The sequence below is a fragment of the Hydra vulgaris genome, chromosome 09 (genome assembly GCF_038396675.1).
Source record: "Hydra vulgaris chromosome 09, alternate assembly HydraT2T_AEP".
Taxonomy (NCBI): domain Eukaryota; kingdom Metazoa; phylum Cnidaria; class Hydrozoa; order Anthoathecata; family Hydridae; genus Hydra; species Hydra vulgaris.
This window is the reverse complement of record NC_088928.1, coordinates 26,495,651-26,514,952: the sequence shown is the minus strand read 5'-3', so window position 1 is coordinate 26,514,952 and position 19,302 is coordinate 26,495,651. Positions and strand designations below refer to the sequence as shown.

At 25.2% G+C, this 19,302-nt stretch overlaps 1 protein-coding gene across 1 annotated transcript in view; it reads left to right on the top strand.

Annotated features, from left to right (window-relative positions):
* LOC100205858 (tyrosine-protein kinase receptor torso) overlaps positions 1–19,302 on the top strand; it is a 51,364-nt gene that overhangs the window by 9,800 nt on the left and 22,262 nt on the right. The window contains exon 8 of the mRNA XM_065805181.1: positions 5,346–5,455. Coding sequence (XP_065661253.1) covers positions 5,346–5,455 — 110 coding nt within the window. The remainder of the gene's footprint in view (positions 1–5,345; positions 5,456–19,302) is intronic.

Here is a 19,302-nt window from a genome sequence, read left to right as displayed (position 1 = left end):
AAAACCTATGACTAGAGTCAATAAGGTCCAGTTTTTATTATTCTTGGCAAAAAACAATGTAATACAGGTTTCCATATCTGCTAGCCTATTAAATGAAAAAAAATGGTCAACAGAAATTTTTTACCTACTCCTCAACGTTATGCCTGCATAAAGACTGTAGATGGATGCAGTTAACATTTGCAAAATAACAAGTATTTTATCAAGACACGTTATATAACTCAACCAATAGAATTAAGGTAGGGGCTCAGATTTAAATTCTCCTAGCTTTTGTCTAGAAAAGCAAATCCTGGAAATCAGCCGGGCATGGGGCAGGTTGCACTGAATTACATGTTACCATGTTAAAATTAAAATTTACATGTTAGCAGGGTGATGACAATGATGATACTAAACCTAATCTGTTATAACTTATAACTTGATATATGTTATTATAACTTATAATTTGAAGCACTACTGCTCAAAAGTTTAGAAACATTTAATTTTTTTTTGAAAAATGCCAATATAAATTGATGAAATTGATTTTTATGATATAATTTCTCATTTTTAACAAGTCAATATACTTTTTATGTTTGTTATCGAATCTGTACAATATAATAACTTTTATTTATGTTTAAAAATAATTGGACGCTTTGAGGTCTAATAAAACAAATATTTCTGGATCTGTCTAAACATAAAATCAGTGAAATTTTGTTAAAAAATTGTTAGTAAACATCTTTCAGTCAGTTATTACTAGCAGAACAATTATAGTGGAGTGGTGTTTTTAGACAATTTTTTATTTTTATAACAGCAAAACAAACACAATAAACATTTGATAAACCAAGTGCAATTTGTACATTTAAGGGTGTATAATGAGAAAGAAATTGCTGAAAAACTGCAAAAGGGGTTCTTTACACATTAAAAAGGCAACAATACACCACCAGTTTTTTAGACAGGGATTATAATAGGAGGCCCAAAATATCAACAGTGGCTGAAGACTAATTTATAAAAGTAACTTCAAAGCCAAATTGTCATTTAACAGCAGCCCAAATTGCAAGTAAAGTGTCATTTTCAACAGTTAAAAGATGACTGTACTCTACCGGTCTCCAAGAATGTTTAGTAACTAAAAACCAAAACTCAAAAAACAATATCAGAAAAACAGGTTGGTTTGAGCTAAAACTTATAGAGATTGGACAATTCAAAAATGGAAATATGTACTCCTGGCAGACATATCCAAATTTCAAATTTGTGGTTCTAACAGAAGAGTGTTTCTGAATATCTAAGAAAGAAATGATCAAAGTGTCAATGATTAAACATGGAGGTAATTTCGAGATGTTTTAGGAATAATATACCAGGAAAGTTATTGAAAATAATGGCTAGTTTGGGACCAGTTGTATAGAAGAGTTAAAAATAGATCTTTAAGTAGTGCTACACAAATGTGAGAGTATCTGCAAACAGAAAATACTCCTTAGATGCAATTATTTTGCTAAATTAGTAAATATAATACCACAAATTTGTGCAGCTGTGATTAAAAATATTTGTTGACAAACTTAATAAAAAAATAAAGCTTTTGTGTAATCAAGGCAATATAGACTGATTATAGTTTGGTAAAAGTTTATTTTAATGCAATCGTTAATTATATTGTGAATAAAGTTTTGAAATTATTTTTTCTCTGATTCTTCAGCAAAAGTTTGCTTCCAAACTTTTTTTAATTTCAAATACAATAATTATAATGTTATTATTACCTTTTTTCTTACAAATGAGGTAATTGTTAAAATAAATAATTAATAACAATTAATATCAAACTGTTACATTCAAATACTTTTTCAATTAAAAAAATTAAAAAATTATTTGAATGTAACTATTACAATTATTAATGTATGTTGTTGTTATTGATATTTTGTATATATACAAAATATCAATAACAACAAGATACATATGAGACATTGTTATTGTTATATGTTATAAATATAAATAACAACAACATACATACACAACATATATATACATACATACATACATACATACATACATACATACATACATACATACATACATACATACATACATACATACATACATACATATATATATATATATATATATATATATATATATATATATATATATATATATAAATGCATATATGGATATATATATAGATATATATATATATGTATATATATATGTATACATATGTATATATGTATGTATATATATATGTATATATGTATGTATATATGTGTATATAAATATGTATATATATATATGTATGTATATATGTATATATATATGTATGTATATATGTATATATATGTATATATGTATTTATTTATGAATATATGTATATATATGTATATATATATATATATATATATATATATATATATATATATATATGTATATATATATATATATATATATATATATATATATATATATATATGTATATATGTATATATATATATATATATATATATATATATACATATTTATATATGTATATATATACATATGTATATATATACATATGTATATATGTATATATATGTATATATATATATATATGTATATATGTATATATATATATATATATATATATATATATATATATATATATATATATATATATATATGTATATATGTATATATTTATGAATATATGTGTATATATGTATATATTTATGAATATATGTATATATATACACACTGCTTTCAAAAAAAATTGGTGAAAAAATATATATGTATATATTTATGAATATATGTGTATATATGTATATATTTATGAATATATGTATATATATACACAGTGCTTTCAAAAAAAATTGGTGCAGGAAAATATTGAGTTCATTTTCTTTTTGAAACATTATAAAAACCAGTACATACTTGCTAAAGTTTCAGGCCTTGTTTTAATGCGTTAAACTGCAGCAATATATATATATATTGTTGAGCAATTTTACATACGCCTAGAGTGGTTTCCATTAAGGAGAGAATTTGGTAGTCTCTGGAGAAGTAGAACCAAGTAATTTTTAGTGATAAAAGGTACTTCAAAGTAATAAACAGAAAAATAAAATTTTATTCTAAAGTTTAGATGTTATTTTTGTTGCATTAGTTTTTATATTTTGCAGTTTTTTTACTTTTTGTAAATATGTTAGATAAGTTTTTATATACAGTTTTACATTTTAGTATGTTATCCAAGATGCAAGATTTGTTTAAAAAAGACTTTTTTCTCAAATAAAAAAAATTTGTTCAATATTATTTTAAGTAGTTATTTTCCAACAACAAATAAAATTGCTGGTAATATTTGTTTATTTTATTGGTAATATTTGTTTATTTTCTTTTTTAATATTTTTGTGAAAAAAGTGTGTTGTTTAACTTTTCTTTTTTCTTTTCTGGAAAAGCTAAAAATGCTATTTTAAAAGTTTCAATTATTATTTAAACAGATTATTCTTAACATTACTTGATCCATTAAGATAATATAAATATTAAAGTACTAAAGTGAAGTGCCCAAGTGAAGTAAAAAAAAAAATTAAGAGTAATAAAATAAATAAAGGTAATTTAAATATGCTCAGAAGAAAATAACAAAACTTTAGTAAAGCTATAATAAAAGTAATAGTATTATGTAAATATCATGAGTGCATTAAAAACTCATACTTCTTGTGTGCATTAAAAACTTCTTGGTCATATGAACTATGGACCTGGAGATGACATAACAAGATGACATAACTATGGACCTGGAGATGGCATAAAAGCAGGTTAAACAGATCAAATCTAATTGCTAAGAACATTTCACCTACAAGAATAAAGAACATTTCACCTACAAGAATGGTACATATATGGTAAACTTTAGAAAATGCAAAAATAAGAAAATGCGTATGTTTAAAAAAACATAAGTGTTCTGCCAGGAGCAAAATTTGCTTAATAAAGGTAATAACAATGATAAGCTCACTAAAGATAAATTTGCTTAATAAAGATAAAAAAAAACTCAACAAAATAAAATATAAAGTATAAATATATAATAATCCAATAATAAAAGCGACAGAAATGGTAACTGAAATGAGCTGGATGTTCGTTTAGATGTAAAACATGAATACAACTAAATAGTTGACCTTCTGGTATATACAGATTCTTCAAGCAAGCACCATAATTGACTTTGTTAGCAGCGGGGTACTGTTGTTGAGCCTGATCCCTATACACAGCTAAATAACATATAAATTATATACTTATATATATAACATATCCTTTTTATTGTTGAAATTTTGAAAGCGAATAATTAATAAACAATTTCAAGTTGTTTTTGTAGAATAACTTTATATAGAAAGTAACATGAACTAACATGCAAGAAAGTTTATAAAGTTTATATAACTACCTAATTAATTAAGGAGAATTTATACTGATTATGTAAATAAATGATTGGTTTTACCAGAAAAGATTAATTTTTTTTTTAACTACAATACAAAAAGATTTCAAGCGGTATTAAAATTAAGTTTTCTACAAGATGCCATAAAACTATTTTTAAATTTTCTTCAAGTTAGCCATAAAACTATTTTTAAGTTTTCTGCAATCCATAAAACTATTTTTAAATAAGATTTTGTTCTTGAGTTGTTATGATTGCAAATAAAATAATAATTTACAAATCTCTTTTAAATTTAATAAACTAATAATATAGTAATAAATTAACAGGAAAATGACTAAATATAGGTTTGGAAAATGGATGAATATAGATTTATGACAAAATCGTGTATTAATTAGCTTACAAAATTGTGCAGGAGTGTCAATAATGTGGAGGATTGTGTATTAAGTTGCTTGGTAATGCAGGTTTAGTAAGAGCACATTTGAAATACAAACCATATATTTATCGACAATCAATAAATCAAAAGAATAATTCAAAACATTTACTTAAATTGTTTGACATTTATTATTGTCTTAATTTGAATACACCACATCACCACACCACACCACATCACTTAGGAATGTCAGGTCTACTGCATAACTGGTATTTTAAAGCATATTTTTCTTTTTTTTAAATTATATTATTAATTTAAAGCTTATTAATCACAAACTTTTATACATTTTTTTCTCCTTTATTTATTCTATATTTTCATTTTGTTCATAATTAAGTTGTTTATTTATAATGCTTTGAAAATTGTATACAACAATATTCTTTTAATTTAATTCTAAACTTTTAAGATATTTTTTAAAAACCTTAATATTAAGAGAACAATCTTCATAAACGAAGTATTCAAAATGTAAAGAGTGAAGATAAAAGAATAAGATTTATTAAAAGACTAAAGCAATCATTATTATCATAAATGCATGAAAGTGTAAAACTTAGAAAAAATATAAAATAAATTTTTACTATATTCTTTTAGATTTGCATGATTATACTTCTGTAGTGGTAAAAACAATACAACCAAGTTGTTTAACTAAAGACTCCAATTATGTGATAAGTGGTCAGTTTTTTGAAGACAAAATTTATGTTGTAAGTTAAATTTATTTAAAAGGAATCAAATTAGATTTTTAATTTGCTAATTTTAATTTGTTAATTTGTTTTTTATTTTTATTTTTTATAAATTTATTTTATTTTACAAATAGTACCAGTAAGTGAAAGTAAGTCCTTAAGTAAAATTGTAACAGACATCCATTAGACAACCCAAAAGTAGCATACATTATAGATGATCTCAAAAGTAACATACACTGTACAAGCCTTCCTAGGAAGCGCATGTGATCGCACACCTTGTTTATCCATGGTAAAAGTAATTGTTTTAGACAACTACGTTTTTGTATAGTAAGTGTTTTAAGAATTTGCGGCAAAATAAAGCTATAAGAAACTAGCCAGAATAAAACAGCAATACTCAAAAAAAAGAAACGAAGACTATTTGAAATAGAAAATATAAGTAAAATAAGCTAAAAATTTGAATGTTAAAAAAAGAAAAATGTTTTTCAAAAGAATAATATACTTAAACATTTGCCTATTTTTGTTTTTTTATTTTCAGGGCGTTTGTTATTTTCCACCAACAAAATTGAAGTCGAGGAAAAAAGCAGATAATAATAAATAATAAAATGTTTTTATTTTCATTATAATAATATAAAGAAAATAAAAATATTTTTTGATATACAATTTTTTTAATGACATTTTTCAGTCAATATATTACTGAAATACTTTATTATTTGCGCTAGAAACATGGACTTTTTCAATTTGAAAATTTGTTTTTCAAATGTTTTTACTAAACTTTACTGTTTTTTTCAATGCACAGGAAAGCGAGAAAACTAATTGCTGCAATATTAATGCAACTATTAATGACGCAACTATATTAAGTGATATTTAAAAAAAAAAAGAAGCAATCTAAGAGAACTAGTTCAGTCCAATGATTTATTAGTTTTCGAGGTTTTGGAGATGAATTGAAAACAACATATAAAGTATTTACCAATAAATATCAATTATCAAATAAATGTTTTAAAATAAAAGTTTTCTATTGATAATATGCAAAAATATCACATTTGGTAGCTATCAGATAAAGAAAAGTTACAGTAGAACATTTAAATAAAAATAAAAAATATATTTTGAAAAATAAAAATATTCAACAAATTCAAAATTATAAATTTAAATTTTATTAAATGTTTGAAAAACATCAATAGTGTAGAATCAGTATTGTCTTGGGATGTGGATGTTTTTCTAGTTTAAAAATGTGTGGTTGTTGTAGTCACATTGTTAGCATCATAATTTATATATGTTGTGGAAAGTATTTGAAAAAACTTTCAAGTTCAGGCTCAAGGCATGTTTTATTTACTAAGTAAAAATGAATCAGAATTCGAATCTCAAAAAGAAATATTAGAACAGAATGAAACTATGGAACAAGATGTGTCAATGAGTTTATATTACATTTTGTTTTCTCTAAAAAACAAAATCTAATGTAGAATTGAATATATTTAATTCTGAATTAATTATTTCACTATTGAATAAGAAATCTGCAAAAACAATTAATTAATTGAACTTTAGATTGTTTTCAAAGATTTTACCAAATGGGGTGGCTGTGGTTTGTTAAAAAAACACCTCATTTGGTAAATTCTTTGATAAAGACAATTTTAAAATGGATACATATTATCTTTAATTGTGTCAATTATACCAAAGTTTTATCACTCAAAACACTTGTACAATTGATTTTTTTTTTAGCTGTTTGGTGCTCATCTTTATTGTTGAAAAACATCAAGTATATTAGAAGTGTATTATTACATCAAGTGTATTAGAAGTGTATTATTACATCAAGTGTATTAAAAGTGTATTATTACATCAAGTGTATTAGAAGAGAGAAAACAAGATATAAAAATATATAATCACATACTTGATATACATTCTTATATTGAATTTTGTGATTGGGATAGATTAAAAACTATATTGGGATAGATTAAAAACTATACATTCTCTTATTGAATTTTGTGATTGGGATAGATTAAAAACTATATGGGTTCTTCTTGCCATGGATATGGGCCAAAAGATATCAAAGTAGGACATACTCCTTTTATTTACCAAATAATATATTTTACACATAAATAGCAATTTATTTTCTTATTCTCCTATTATATAAGTATTAAGAAAAAATGTCAAATATAGCAAAAACACTTTTAAAAGTGAAAAGAGGTCAAAATGAATAAACGTAAGAAAAAAAATTAACAAAATTTCCTTAGCTCTAGCGTACACAGCAAATTAGTTTTTTTTTTTTAAGGACTGATAAAAATCATGAATAAATTGCATATCAAAACTTTTAGTTGTTGTTAAATTGTTATAAAAGAAATTAAGTTTTTTCATCAACTTGTATAAAATTTGGTAGCTAAAAACAGCAACAACTCTAAAAAAAAGAATTCAAAAGTTGCATAAAAATTTTTTTTTAATTTTTTTTTTTAGTTATTAAATTTTTTAGTTTATTCAGTTAATCTTGACATTTTGTTACAATTTTGTTTCCTTTTTTTTAGGTTTTTTTTTTTTCTTAGTAGATAAGTTTAGCTTTTTGCTGCGAATTATTGAAATGCTTTATAAGTTAAAAGATGCGAACTGCCATGATAATTGTCTAAAAAAATTACTTTACACGTGAATGAACACAGCGTGCGACTGCATACGCTTCCTGGGAAGGCTTGATTATAAATGATTTCAAAAGTAACATACATTATAAATGTTTTACATACATTAACATTAAGTAACATACATTATGGATGTTTCATATTTATTTTACATACATAACATTAAGTAACATACATTATGGATGTTTCCAAAAGTAACATACATTATAGGTGATTTCGAAAGTAACATACATTATATATGTTTCCAAAAGTAAGATACATTGTAGATGATCTCAAAAGTAACTTATATTATAGATGATTCCAAAAGTGAATTGAATTTATGATGACATTATTATGTAATGACTATTTTTTATTCAAAAGAATTTTGTATTTATTCGAATCTTTTTGAATACATTTTTTGTTATCTAAAATTTTTAAGAGTGTTTTTTGATGAGTTGGGTAAATAATACATAGATACTAAATGTCAAATACTAATACTATTTATAAACAACAACATTAATACAGTTTTATATAAACTTTAAATGTATGCAGATGTTTTGTGTTTTCAATATTTTGGGTTTTAGAAAGAAAAAAATAAGGAAAAAAAAAAAATGACTAGCCTTTCTGACTGTAGTGTTTGTCTTTGCTATAGGATGTTTGCTATAGGGTGTTTGCTATAGGGTGGCAGAAAAACATATTTGTTGGTAAAAACTCAGTTTAAAAAAAAAAAATTTCTGTTAATATTATACTTAAAAAGCTTGTAAAAGCTTGTTCAATGCAAATTTCAAAAACAAGACATAAGTTGAGTAGAGAAGGTAAATGATTCTGATTGTTTGGAAAGTTAGTTATTTGTGTTAGAGACTGAGAAAGACAAGAGTTGTGAGCCTTAACACCTGCAGAGTCACTGATACCAGAACCAAGTCATTTAGTATGATGAGCATTCAAGTCATCAACAACAACAATATTGACTGAATATTTTAGTTATTTTTTATTATATTTTGTTATTTGTAATCAAATTGGTTAATTTGATCAGAAATAACGTCGAAAAGAGTGCAGTCTTGAGATAAAAGAGAGCGGTATAGAACAAAGCAGCTGTGGCGCAATGGTAGCGCACTTGCCTCAGAAACAAAGGATCTGTGAATCAAACCTTACCTCTGGGCAAGTCTTGTGACATCGGTTAGGAAGGAGGCATGAACTTCTAATTAAATACTCATCTGCGGTGCTCTGTGATAAGATTGTGTAAGGACTTCTTGGGGCACCTAAAGAAAATTTTTTTTTTTAAAAAAGGTGATTGAAGTGGTGCTAAGCAAAAGCACATAAAAAAATAGTCTGTGGATTCAAAAGTTAGTTTCCCAACAAATGGGTGAATTCTTACGAATGTAAATGCCCAGACTAAGCATGTGACTATTGGAGTCTTTACAAATTAAAAGAAGATAACCATCAACACTCAAAACTCAAATTATTCTCACTAAGAGCAAGTAGGTCTGGTACTTTGCAAAAGATAAGACTTAACAGAAGGAAAGTCAATTCCAAGATCACAAATATTAGTGAATGATAGATTTAGAGAACTTGGTGATGACAATGGTTTTTGTATTTTATAATTTTTGATACTTAAGTCATTTTTTAAATTGGTTAAAGAGCTTGACTTGAAGCACAGGTACTCTTCAGTACACTAGCTAATAGTCCAAACGATTGCCTTATAACAATTAATAAACCCTAAGCTGTAACAAAGGGCTTCAAATGTGGCCTCGACAATGCACACCAAAAGTACAAACAGGGACACCATCCATGCGCAATATGGCACTGTTAGTACTCTTATATTTTACAGTTGATGTTGGAATTAGCTTCTCTGAGAGCTACCACATAGTTCGGGAAACTTGAAAGAACCATAAAACTGAGGTTTAGAGCTGTACTCTCAATTAGGAAATAATAGAATTTTAATAGAATGAATTGCCTTGTCATAAAAACACAGACTCAAAGTTCTATTGTGCATAATATTTTCCGAGTTCAATTCCCTCCACGTCCCTGGTAGTACCGCGCTCAACTTGTTTCTCCGCGCAGCGGCCTTGTTCGTCAAGGTTCGTGTTTCAGAGTTATAGAGTTAAGAGAGGGTGATAACCGCAAGTAGCCTCCTCATCTGTAGTGGCCTTCTCGGCTTTGGGTAGGTGAATTAACAAAACCAACAAAACAATATAGATGCACAGAGACAAAAGCTATTGCTCTTGACAAATGTTGGTTGTTATCAAGTTACAAATGGCTTGACAAAATGATAAGACGCCACTAAAATATCTGCTATATATTTCTATTTAAAACTAATTTTTATAATAAATGAAAGCAAAAGTTTACAACACTAAACATTTAAAAATGTTTATTTTTAACGTAACTCTTTATTAAAAAAAACAAACTGTTTTTTCAGTTTGACAAAATTATAAGACACTTTTAAAAAAAGTTTAATTAAATAGTCTTTTATAAAAGAAGATTTCATAATTTTAAAAAATCAATAGTGTTTTAATCTATTGCAATTTTTACCATTTTTTTAAATCACTTCAATAGTACAATAGAAGGTGAGCACAATAGAAGGTAAAGGATTTAACAACTTTTTTATGTACAAGATACCAATGACATTCTATGCAAATGAAGGAGATGATTTCAAGTCAGCTAGTAAATTATATTGTTTACCACCTATAAACACTATGTGTGACAGCTTTCCCTAAGCATTTTAAATAATACTCAAGTTTTGGGATCTAGCTGGCTGTTTCAAAGTTTCAATTTCACTGTTTTTGAAATAATACTTTATATGTTGTTGAAATAATCTTTTACTATAAATAATTACTTTTACTATATTATCTGGCTTAAAAACAAAATTTTCACCACCAATGACTGATGCTTCATATTGTAAAAATTCTTGAACAATTTAAAGATTTTTAATCTTTTAATTGTTCAAAAATTTAAAGAAAGTCTTTTCAGGACTTTTTTTTATTCCATGTTTATGAGGACTATTAATGTAGTTTCTAATCACAATTTTTTAAATTGTCATTATTCCTGTATGTTCCAAGTGTTATCAAAAGTATTAAAACTATTTAAAAGTTCTTGTGCATAATTGTGTTTCTTTAAGTTTTAAAATTAAAATTCAATGTTTTTTTGTTTTTTACTATTTTTAAACTTAAGTTAAAATGCCAAAGTGGAAATGCGTTTACAACAAAAATTTCTCTAAAGAATGAAAATTTATTACAAAAGCCAGAAACCAAAAAGAAGAAGAATTTTTGGTATGTGTGTATGATGACTTTCTGAAATAAATGTCCTTTTATCTGGATATGAAGTTTTAGTAAAAAAATATTTATGGCCTTCTTTAGTCTTGTTTTAGGGCCTTCAGAGATCTCTGACCAACTAATTTAGACAATCTTTGCTGTTTTTTTTCCCTTTTTTATCATTCCTATTTTTGTCCCAGTTTTGTTATTTAAAATATGATTACTCTACTGTTAGGATAACATAAGAGTGCTTTGCCATACCAAGATAAGAGTTGTTGTCTGCTGCTGTTGTTGTTGGTTTGTTGATTAATTCATTGGTATGATCTCAAAGATTGTTGATCTTTTGTTATTTTGACCATTTCGATAACTTTGTTTTTGTAGCTTTTGTTAAATGTGTTGTAACTGACAGTCATTCTTTGTTTTGCCAGTTTTTTGCTCAGTTTCAAAATACATATATATATATATATATATATATATATATATATATATATATATATATATATATATATATATATATATATATATATATATATATATATATATATATATATATATATATATATATATATATATCTTTATATTGAAGTTGAAAGAGATTTTTATGGTAAAAAAAACTCTCTTTCAACAAGCGACTTCAACAATTAATTACATTTTAATGTCATCAAAGAGTTAAAACAATTAAAATAATGCAAAAGTACATTAAGTTTTATCGTTTTTAAAAAAACTGCAATAATAATGACTAGAAAGTTTTTTTAACTTAATAGTGTTTTTTGTTTTTTTTTTAATATTTTTAAACCATGCACAGAGTGTTGCTACATCAACTATCTTATAGCCTGCTGCTACAATGACTATTTAATAGCCTTCTGCTACAAGGAAGTGCTGTTACTTAGACTATCTCATAGCCTGCTGCTAAAAGTAAGTGCAGCTACGTTGACTGAGGGTTTGGTTTGGGCAAGCAATCTATCATTTAAAAAAAAAGCTTTGTTCAAGTCTTTAAACTTTTGCTGGTCTGGTTTATTAGCATTCTTTTTAAAACTACAATTTATAGAAAAAACTTTTTGACCACCATATATATATATATATATATATATATATATATATATATATATATATATATATATATATATATATATATATATATATATATATATATATATATATATATATATATATATATATATATATATATATATATATATATATATATATACATATATATACATATATACATATATATATACATATATATATATATATATATAATATATATACATATATATATATATATACATATATATACATATATATAGAACTCTTAACTGTTGTCAGAAAGTTTTTTCCGTATTTTGTTGACAAAAAGTAAAAATTAAAATGCAAGACTGGAGTTTTTTTTTTTATTAATTGATAGACTGCCTGCCCCAACCAAACCCTCAGTCTATGTAGCAGCACTCCCTTGCGAGTCAGGCTAAAAGATAGTAGATGTAGCAGCACTCCGTTGCGAGTCAGGTTATTTGTCAGTCGATGTAGCAGCACTTTGTTGCAAGTCAGGCTATAAGCTAGTCGATGTAGCAACACTCCGCGCATGATTTACAGTAAAAAAAATAAAAATAAAAACATATTATTAAAAAAAATAACAATATTAACAATAGAAACATTGTTTATATTGTTAAAAACATTCAGAATGTTTTTAAAAACATTCTGGTCAATTAAATTTGCGTTTTTGCGGTTTTTTTAAAAAACAATTAATTTTATAATTAAATTAATGGTTTTTACTTTCTGACAACACGCAAATGTTGGACAAAAGTCAAAAGTAAATAAAAGTGACATATTTGTTGGCATAGAATCATTTTTTTCCTTCCGTACTCCATCAAACTATAGAACTATATATATATTTTTTCGAACATCGCATTAGGAACAAATTAGTAAAAATTTTAATAAAAATCACAATATTTTTTATTCTTGACATGTTTCGTAGTCTTACTACATTTTCAAAAGATTTAATTTACAATTAAAACTCTGGTAAATAAATTTAAAAACTGAAGACAATACAGAGAAAAATTAACGGACAAATAAACTTGTTACAAACCAATTAAAAATTATATTACAAATTATGACAAAATAAACTTCCTAATATTAAAATATTAATAATAATAATAATATAGTAAGTTAGATAGATAAATTTATAATATAATGAGATGTTTGTTTATTTAAAGAAGGATTTTCCCATTTAATATGAAGTGCTTCTTTTATTTTTAATTTGTTAATGGTAGAGGCAGTATCTAAAATCTGAAAGCAATCATAATTAGTTAGTGTTTTACAATTAATGGATGAATTTAAATGTTTAAAAATATGCGATTGCTTGTCACTCCGTGTTGTCAAATGTTTGGAGGTTTCTCCAATAATACTGGCGTTACAGCCAGCACAAGAAAATTTGTAGACAACGTTAGATTTAAGCATCTTAGGAAGTGGATCTTTTATGCAAAAATTGTTTTTTAATTTATCGGTTGTGAATATAAATTTAATTATTACATTTTTACAATACTTTTTAATAATTTTATCAATTTTAGTTTTAGTGAAATTTGAGTAAAATCCAATAAATGGAAGCTTAAAATATCTTATATTAGTATTATCAACAGTATTTATAACAGGTGGATTAATTTTCTTTTCAACATATAATTTAATTTCAGTGTCGATAACTTTTTGCGGAAATTGATTATTTTTTTAAACTAAAGAAAGATTTTTTATATCTTTAGAATAAATAAATAAATTTATTTTGAAGACTCTTAACTATACTTATGCAGTTCAGTGTTCATTTGCTTTGAACTTTGAACAAGTCTGCAAACATTTTTTTGCTTTAATACCACATTTTTTTCTTTTTTAATTTTTTTCTTTTGTAAGTTTTCACAGCAGCAACTGCTTGCATGATGCTGCATCTCTTAATAATGAAAAATGAATAATGTTAGGTAGAGCATAAATACTTATGCTCTACCTAAGATGCACAAACTTAGTAAAGATTCTTCTCTACCATCTTTTCGACCAATTATTTCAACAATTGGCACATATAGTTATAAACTTCTAAACATATTTCAGATTTATTATCTCCATATTTACCAAAACATTATACCACTTTTGACTCATTTTCATTCGTTGAAGATTTAAAACAAGTTGACGTAACTAACAAATTTATAGTTTCTTATGGTGTTGAAAACTTATTTACTAGCATTCCACTTAATGAAACTATAAATATAGCAACAGAACTGTTTTTGAAAGATGAAACTTGCTCAAAATATTTTTCTAAAACTCCTTTCAAAAAATTACTTCAAATTTCAACGTTAGGTTCTCATTTCTTATTTAACGGAAAATTTTATGATCAATGAGATGGCGTTGCAATGGGTTCTTCTTTAGCACCAATTTTAGCTAATATGTTTATCGGTTTTCATGAACAAACGTGGGTTAATAATTGCTCATCCTCCATACCGATTTTTTATAAACGTTATGTGGATGACATAATAGCAATTTTTAATTCAGAGTTTGAAGCGCAAGAATTCTTTAAACATCTCAATAGACAACACAAAAACTTAAGATTTACTATGGAAAAAGAAAAAGACAACCAAATTCCATTTTTGGATGTTCTTATTAATAAGTCTAATTCACTCTCTACATCAGTTTATCACAAAAAAACATGCACGGGTCTTTTACAAAGTTTCTTTACTTTTGTCCCTTCATGTTACAAAACTGGTCTTGTACGTTGCTTGATTGATCGAACATATAAAATTAACAACACGTGGTTTGGATTTGATAAAGATATAAAAAATCTTTCTTTAGTTTTAAAAAATAATCAATTTCCGCAAAAAGTTATCAACACTGAAATTAAATTATATGTTGAAAAGAAAATTAACCCACCTGTTATAAATACTGTTGATAATACTAATATAAGATATTTTAAACTTCCATTTATTGGATTTTACTCAAATTTCACTAAAACTAAAATTGATAAAATTATAAGATCCACTTCCTAAGATGCTTAAATCTAACATTGTCTACAAATTTTCATGTGCTGGCTATAACGCCAGTTATATTGGAGAAACCTCCAGACATTTGACAACACGGATAAATTAGCACCTTTCAAGTGACAAGCAATCGCATATTTTTAAACATTTAAATTCATCCATTAATTGTAAAACACTAACTAATTATGATTGCTTTCAGATTTTAGATACTGCCTCTACCATTAACAAATTAAAAATAAAAGAAGCACTTCATATTAAATGGGAAAATCCTTCTTTAAATAAACAAACATCTCATTATATTATAAATTTATCTATCTAACTTACTATATTATTATTATTATTAATATTTTAATATTAGGAAGTTTATTTTGTCATAATTTGTAATATAATTTTTAATTGGTTTGTAACAAGTTTATTTGTCCGTTAATTTTTCTCTGTATTGTCTTCAGTTTTTAAATTTATTTACCAGAGTTTTAATTGTAAATTAAATCTTTTGAAAATGTAGTAAGACTACGAAACATGTCAAGAATAAAAAATATTGTGATTTTTATTAAAATTTATATATTTATATATATATATATATATATATATATATATATATATATATATATATATATATATATATATATATATATATACATATATATATATATATATATATATATATATATATATATATATATATATATATATATATATATATATATATAAATATATATATATATATATATGTATATATATATATATATATATATATATATATATATATATGTATGTTTTACCTATTTAAATTAGTCAATGTATGGAGATCCCTTGCATTTTCTACCTATTTCAGTTAATGTATGTAAACTCTGCTGCGTCAATCCCTAAATAACCTAAATAAATCAGTAAAAATTTTAAAGTAAAAATAGTAAAATTTAAAAGTAAAAATAGTATTAAACATTAAAAAAATAAAAACAAATACAATCCACATTAAAAAAGAAATATTTAAGTTAACTAAGTTTGCTATATTTAAAAAAATATTTCATTTAATTAATTTGGCGTCAAGACAGCAGTTTTGGCGTCAAGGCAGCACAGAAATGTTGTATAAAAGTAATTAAGACAAAACAAGTTAACGCAGCTAATAAATTAAGTTAAGATGTTTTTTTTTTGTATGAGCAATTAACAGAGTAAGCCTTTTTTGTTTTTGGTGTATGTAGAACAATATATCAGCATTTATTAGCATATAAACTTAACAGTTTTAAGAGAAAAAAGGTAAAGAAAACTTGGAGAGAGTGAAGTAAAGATGACAAAACTCAAGATCGTGTATATTGGAGAAATAATAATATAAAAGACATGTAAATTATATGTGGTAATATATACTTTCTTTAAATTTTAATTCAATTTTGTTATTAGCACCATCTGAAGTTGAAAAGCATTCATCACTATAATTAGTAAAATATTTTTTTTTTGAGTGAAGATGCTTACAAATAAGAGAGTTTTTATCCCTTCTGTAGTAATCAAACATTTGTGTCTTTAAGTGGCAAGATGTTTCGCCAATATAACAGAATTTACATCCTGAACAAATAAAAAAGGTTAGACACTATTAGCAAAGTGAATACCAATCTTACGGTAACCAACTTACAATGTCTCTTTATAATTGCAAGTAATCTTAGCTTTGTTTGCTCAGATATTTTACCAATATAAGGTAGTTTAAAATAGCAAGAGTTTGTTAGTAATGGAATATCATCAGTTTGGTAATGTAACATCATAGTTTCCTTTATTTAAGTAAGAGTTGTTAATTTTTTTCCATTATTCAAGATGGGTGCATATTGCGTTTAAAAATTTTAAAAAGATTGTTAATATCATAACGAAGGTCGAGGATAAAATTGTTAATTTTGAAAGTTCCATCAAATAAACTTTTTATAAGACTTATTTTATATGAAAATGAAGTAAAGCTGTAAAAGTTGGTGTATAATCCAGTAAAGATTTTTTTATGAAAATCTGTTGTAATTGTTGAACTATTTAACTTACATTGAGTTATGTCCAAAAAAGATATTTTTGAGTTTTCTTCCTATACCATGGTAAAAGATATTGAAGAATGTTTTTTATTGATGTAATCCAAGAGCAAGAATATTTCTGAGGGGAAAAAATGTAAAAATGCCACCTACATAACATTTGTAAAACAACAGCTTTACTCCATTATAAGATTTAACCTATTTTTCTTCTAAATTACCAATAAAAAGGTTAGCAAGTACAGGTGTTAATGGAGAACCCAAAGCAACACCATCAACTTCAAAACCCATAGCAACACCATCATGTGTGAAATTGATGGTGTTGCTATGGGTTAAAAAAGTGAAAATGTATTTGTGCTATTGCAAAAATAAAGAGTTTTTTAAATTACTATTGTCGAAGCAATATCTATTGTTTGTTGTAATGGAATGTTTGTGAATAAGCTTGTGATATCGAAAGGTACAAGAGAAATATCAAATTGGATTGCTTCGTTTACTTCTTTAACAAAGGTGAAAGAATCTTTAGTACAAAATTCAGAGAGTGTCAATAGAGATAATAAATTTCAAAGAAATCTAGCCAAATGATAGTTAGCGCCAATAGACAATGTAATTATATCATGATCAGAAGACTTTAATTTATGCATTTAAGTGTTTTAATTTAGTTACATCATTAATAATATTGTAAATCAAAAAAATCAAAGGTTTCTGATAAATGTTTATGACGACCATCACTCATATAATATGGGTTTCAATAAGTCTATTCCACATTGACTATTTCTTTTCTTATTCTTTATATAGTTGTTTTAAATAAATTTTGTAGAGTTAAAAATCTTTAAAATCTTTGTTTTGATTAATTGATTAATGTTCAATTCTTTATAACTTCTTATTATCGAAATTAATTAGATATTGTTGCAATGCAGTTTTCAAGTAAAACTGTAAAACTTGATATAATTTTAACATTAAACAGTTAAAGTTTACATAAGTTAGATATTTGCATAGAGTTTCTGTAATGATTATTGTGAGTTCTGCACAAACACGCATGAATAAACATTAAATTAAGCATTATATAATATTCATTTACCAGTTATTTTGTAAAAAAAAGTTGAAATACTGGTAAATTTTTATTAAAAATTTTAATTTAAAACAGCTATTTAGTAATAAACTGGTATTACAATCCCTAGTATCTATAGTATCCTACATCACATATGTTGTAGTAATGTAGCTAACAATAGATGCAACATCATCAACCAGTAAACGAATACTACAAAAACCCTTTGACTACTAACCTTCAATCAAAGTATTTTTTGTCAAAAATAAAACAGTGTTTCACCTACACTGCTACCCCATTTAATTTTTACCTTATCAACTATGCACACAAGGAAAAAATGCAATGCAACCCACACCTAAACTAAACGTTCCAGCAAACCTATCTAATAAACAAAAGTACGAGATCTGTTGTAATCACAAGGAAATACCACACCATTTTCGATTGGTCAATTCTGGGTTTCTTCATTCAATTTCAATAATTAATGAAAGTAGACATTTGAATCAATAGTTTGGTTTCTTGGAAGCTCAAAACAGTTCAAAATAAGCTATACCTATGTCATCCCACCACACACAAAACATAATCTTTTTTTGGTGAATATTAACTTCAGATGTCGAATGTGGGGGATTATTTGTCTGTTCCATGATCGATTTCGGACTACTTTGTGATAAAAATTCCATTTTTTATTACCTATTATGATTCTTTTTTAGAAATTAGCTGATTGGTTAAGATTCAACAAAGAGTCGCATATGCTAATTCATTTGGTGAGATGGTTGAGTTCAATGTCACGCTTCTCTTGAGTTGCCGAGTTAGTTTAGATTAACACATTTATTTTGTCAACATATTTTGTTGGATGGCTATGTAGTGCATCTAAAATAACTATTATGAAATAGGTCCATAATATTCTGTTTGATTGTCCATTTTCAACTTAATTTTTAACTTGTTTTTTAACTAATAGTGCTGTTTATGACTGAAGGAAG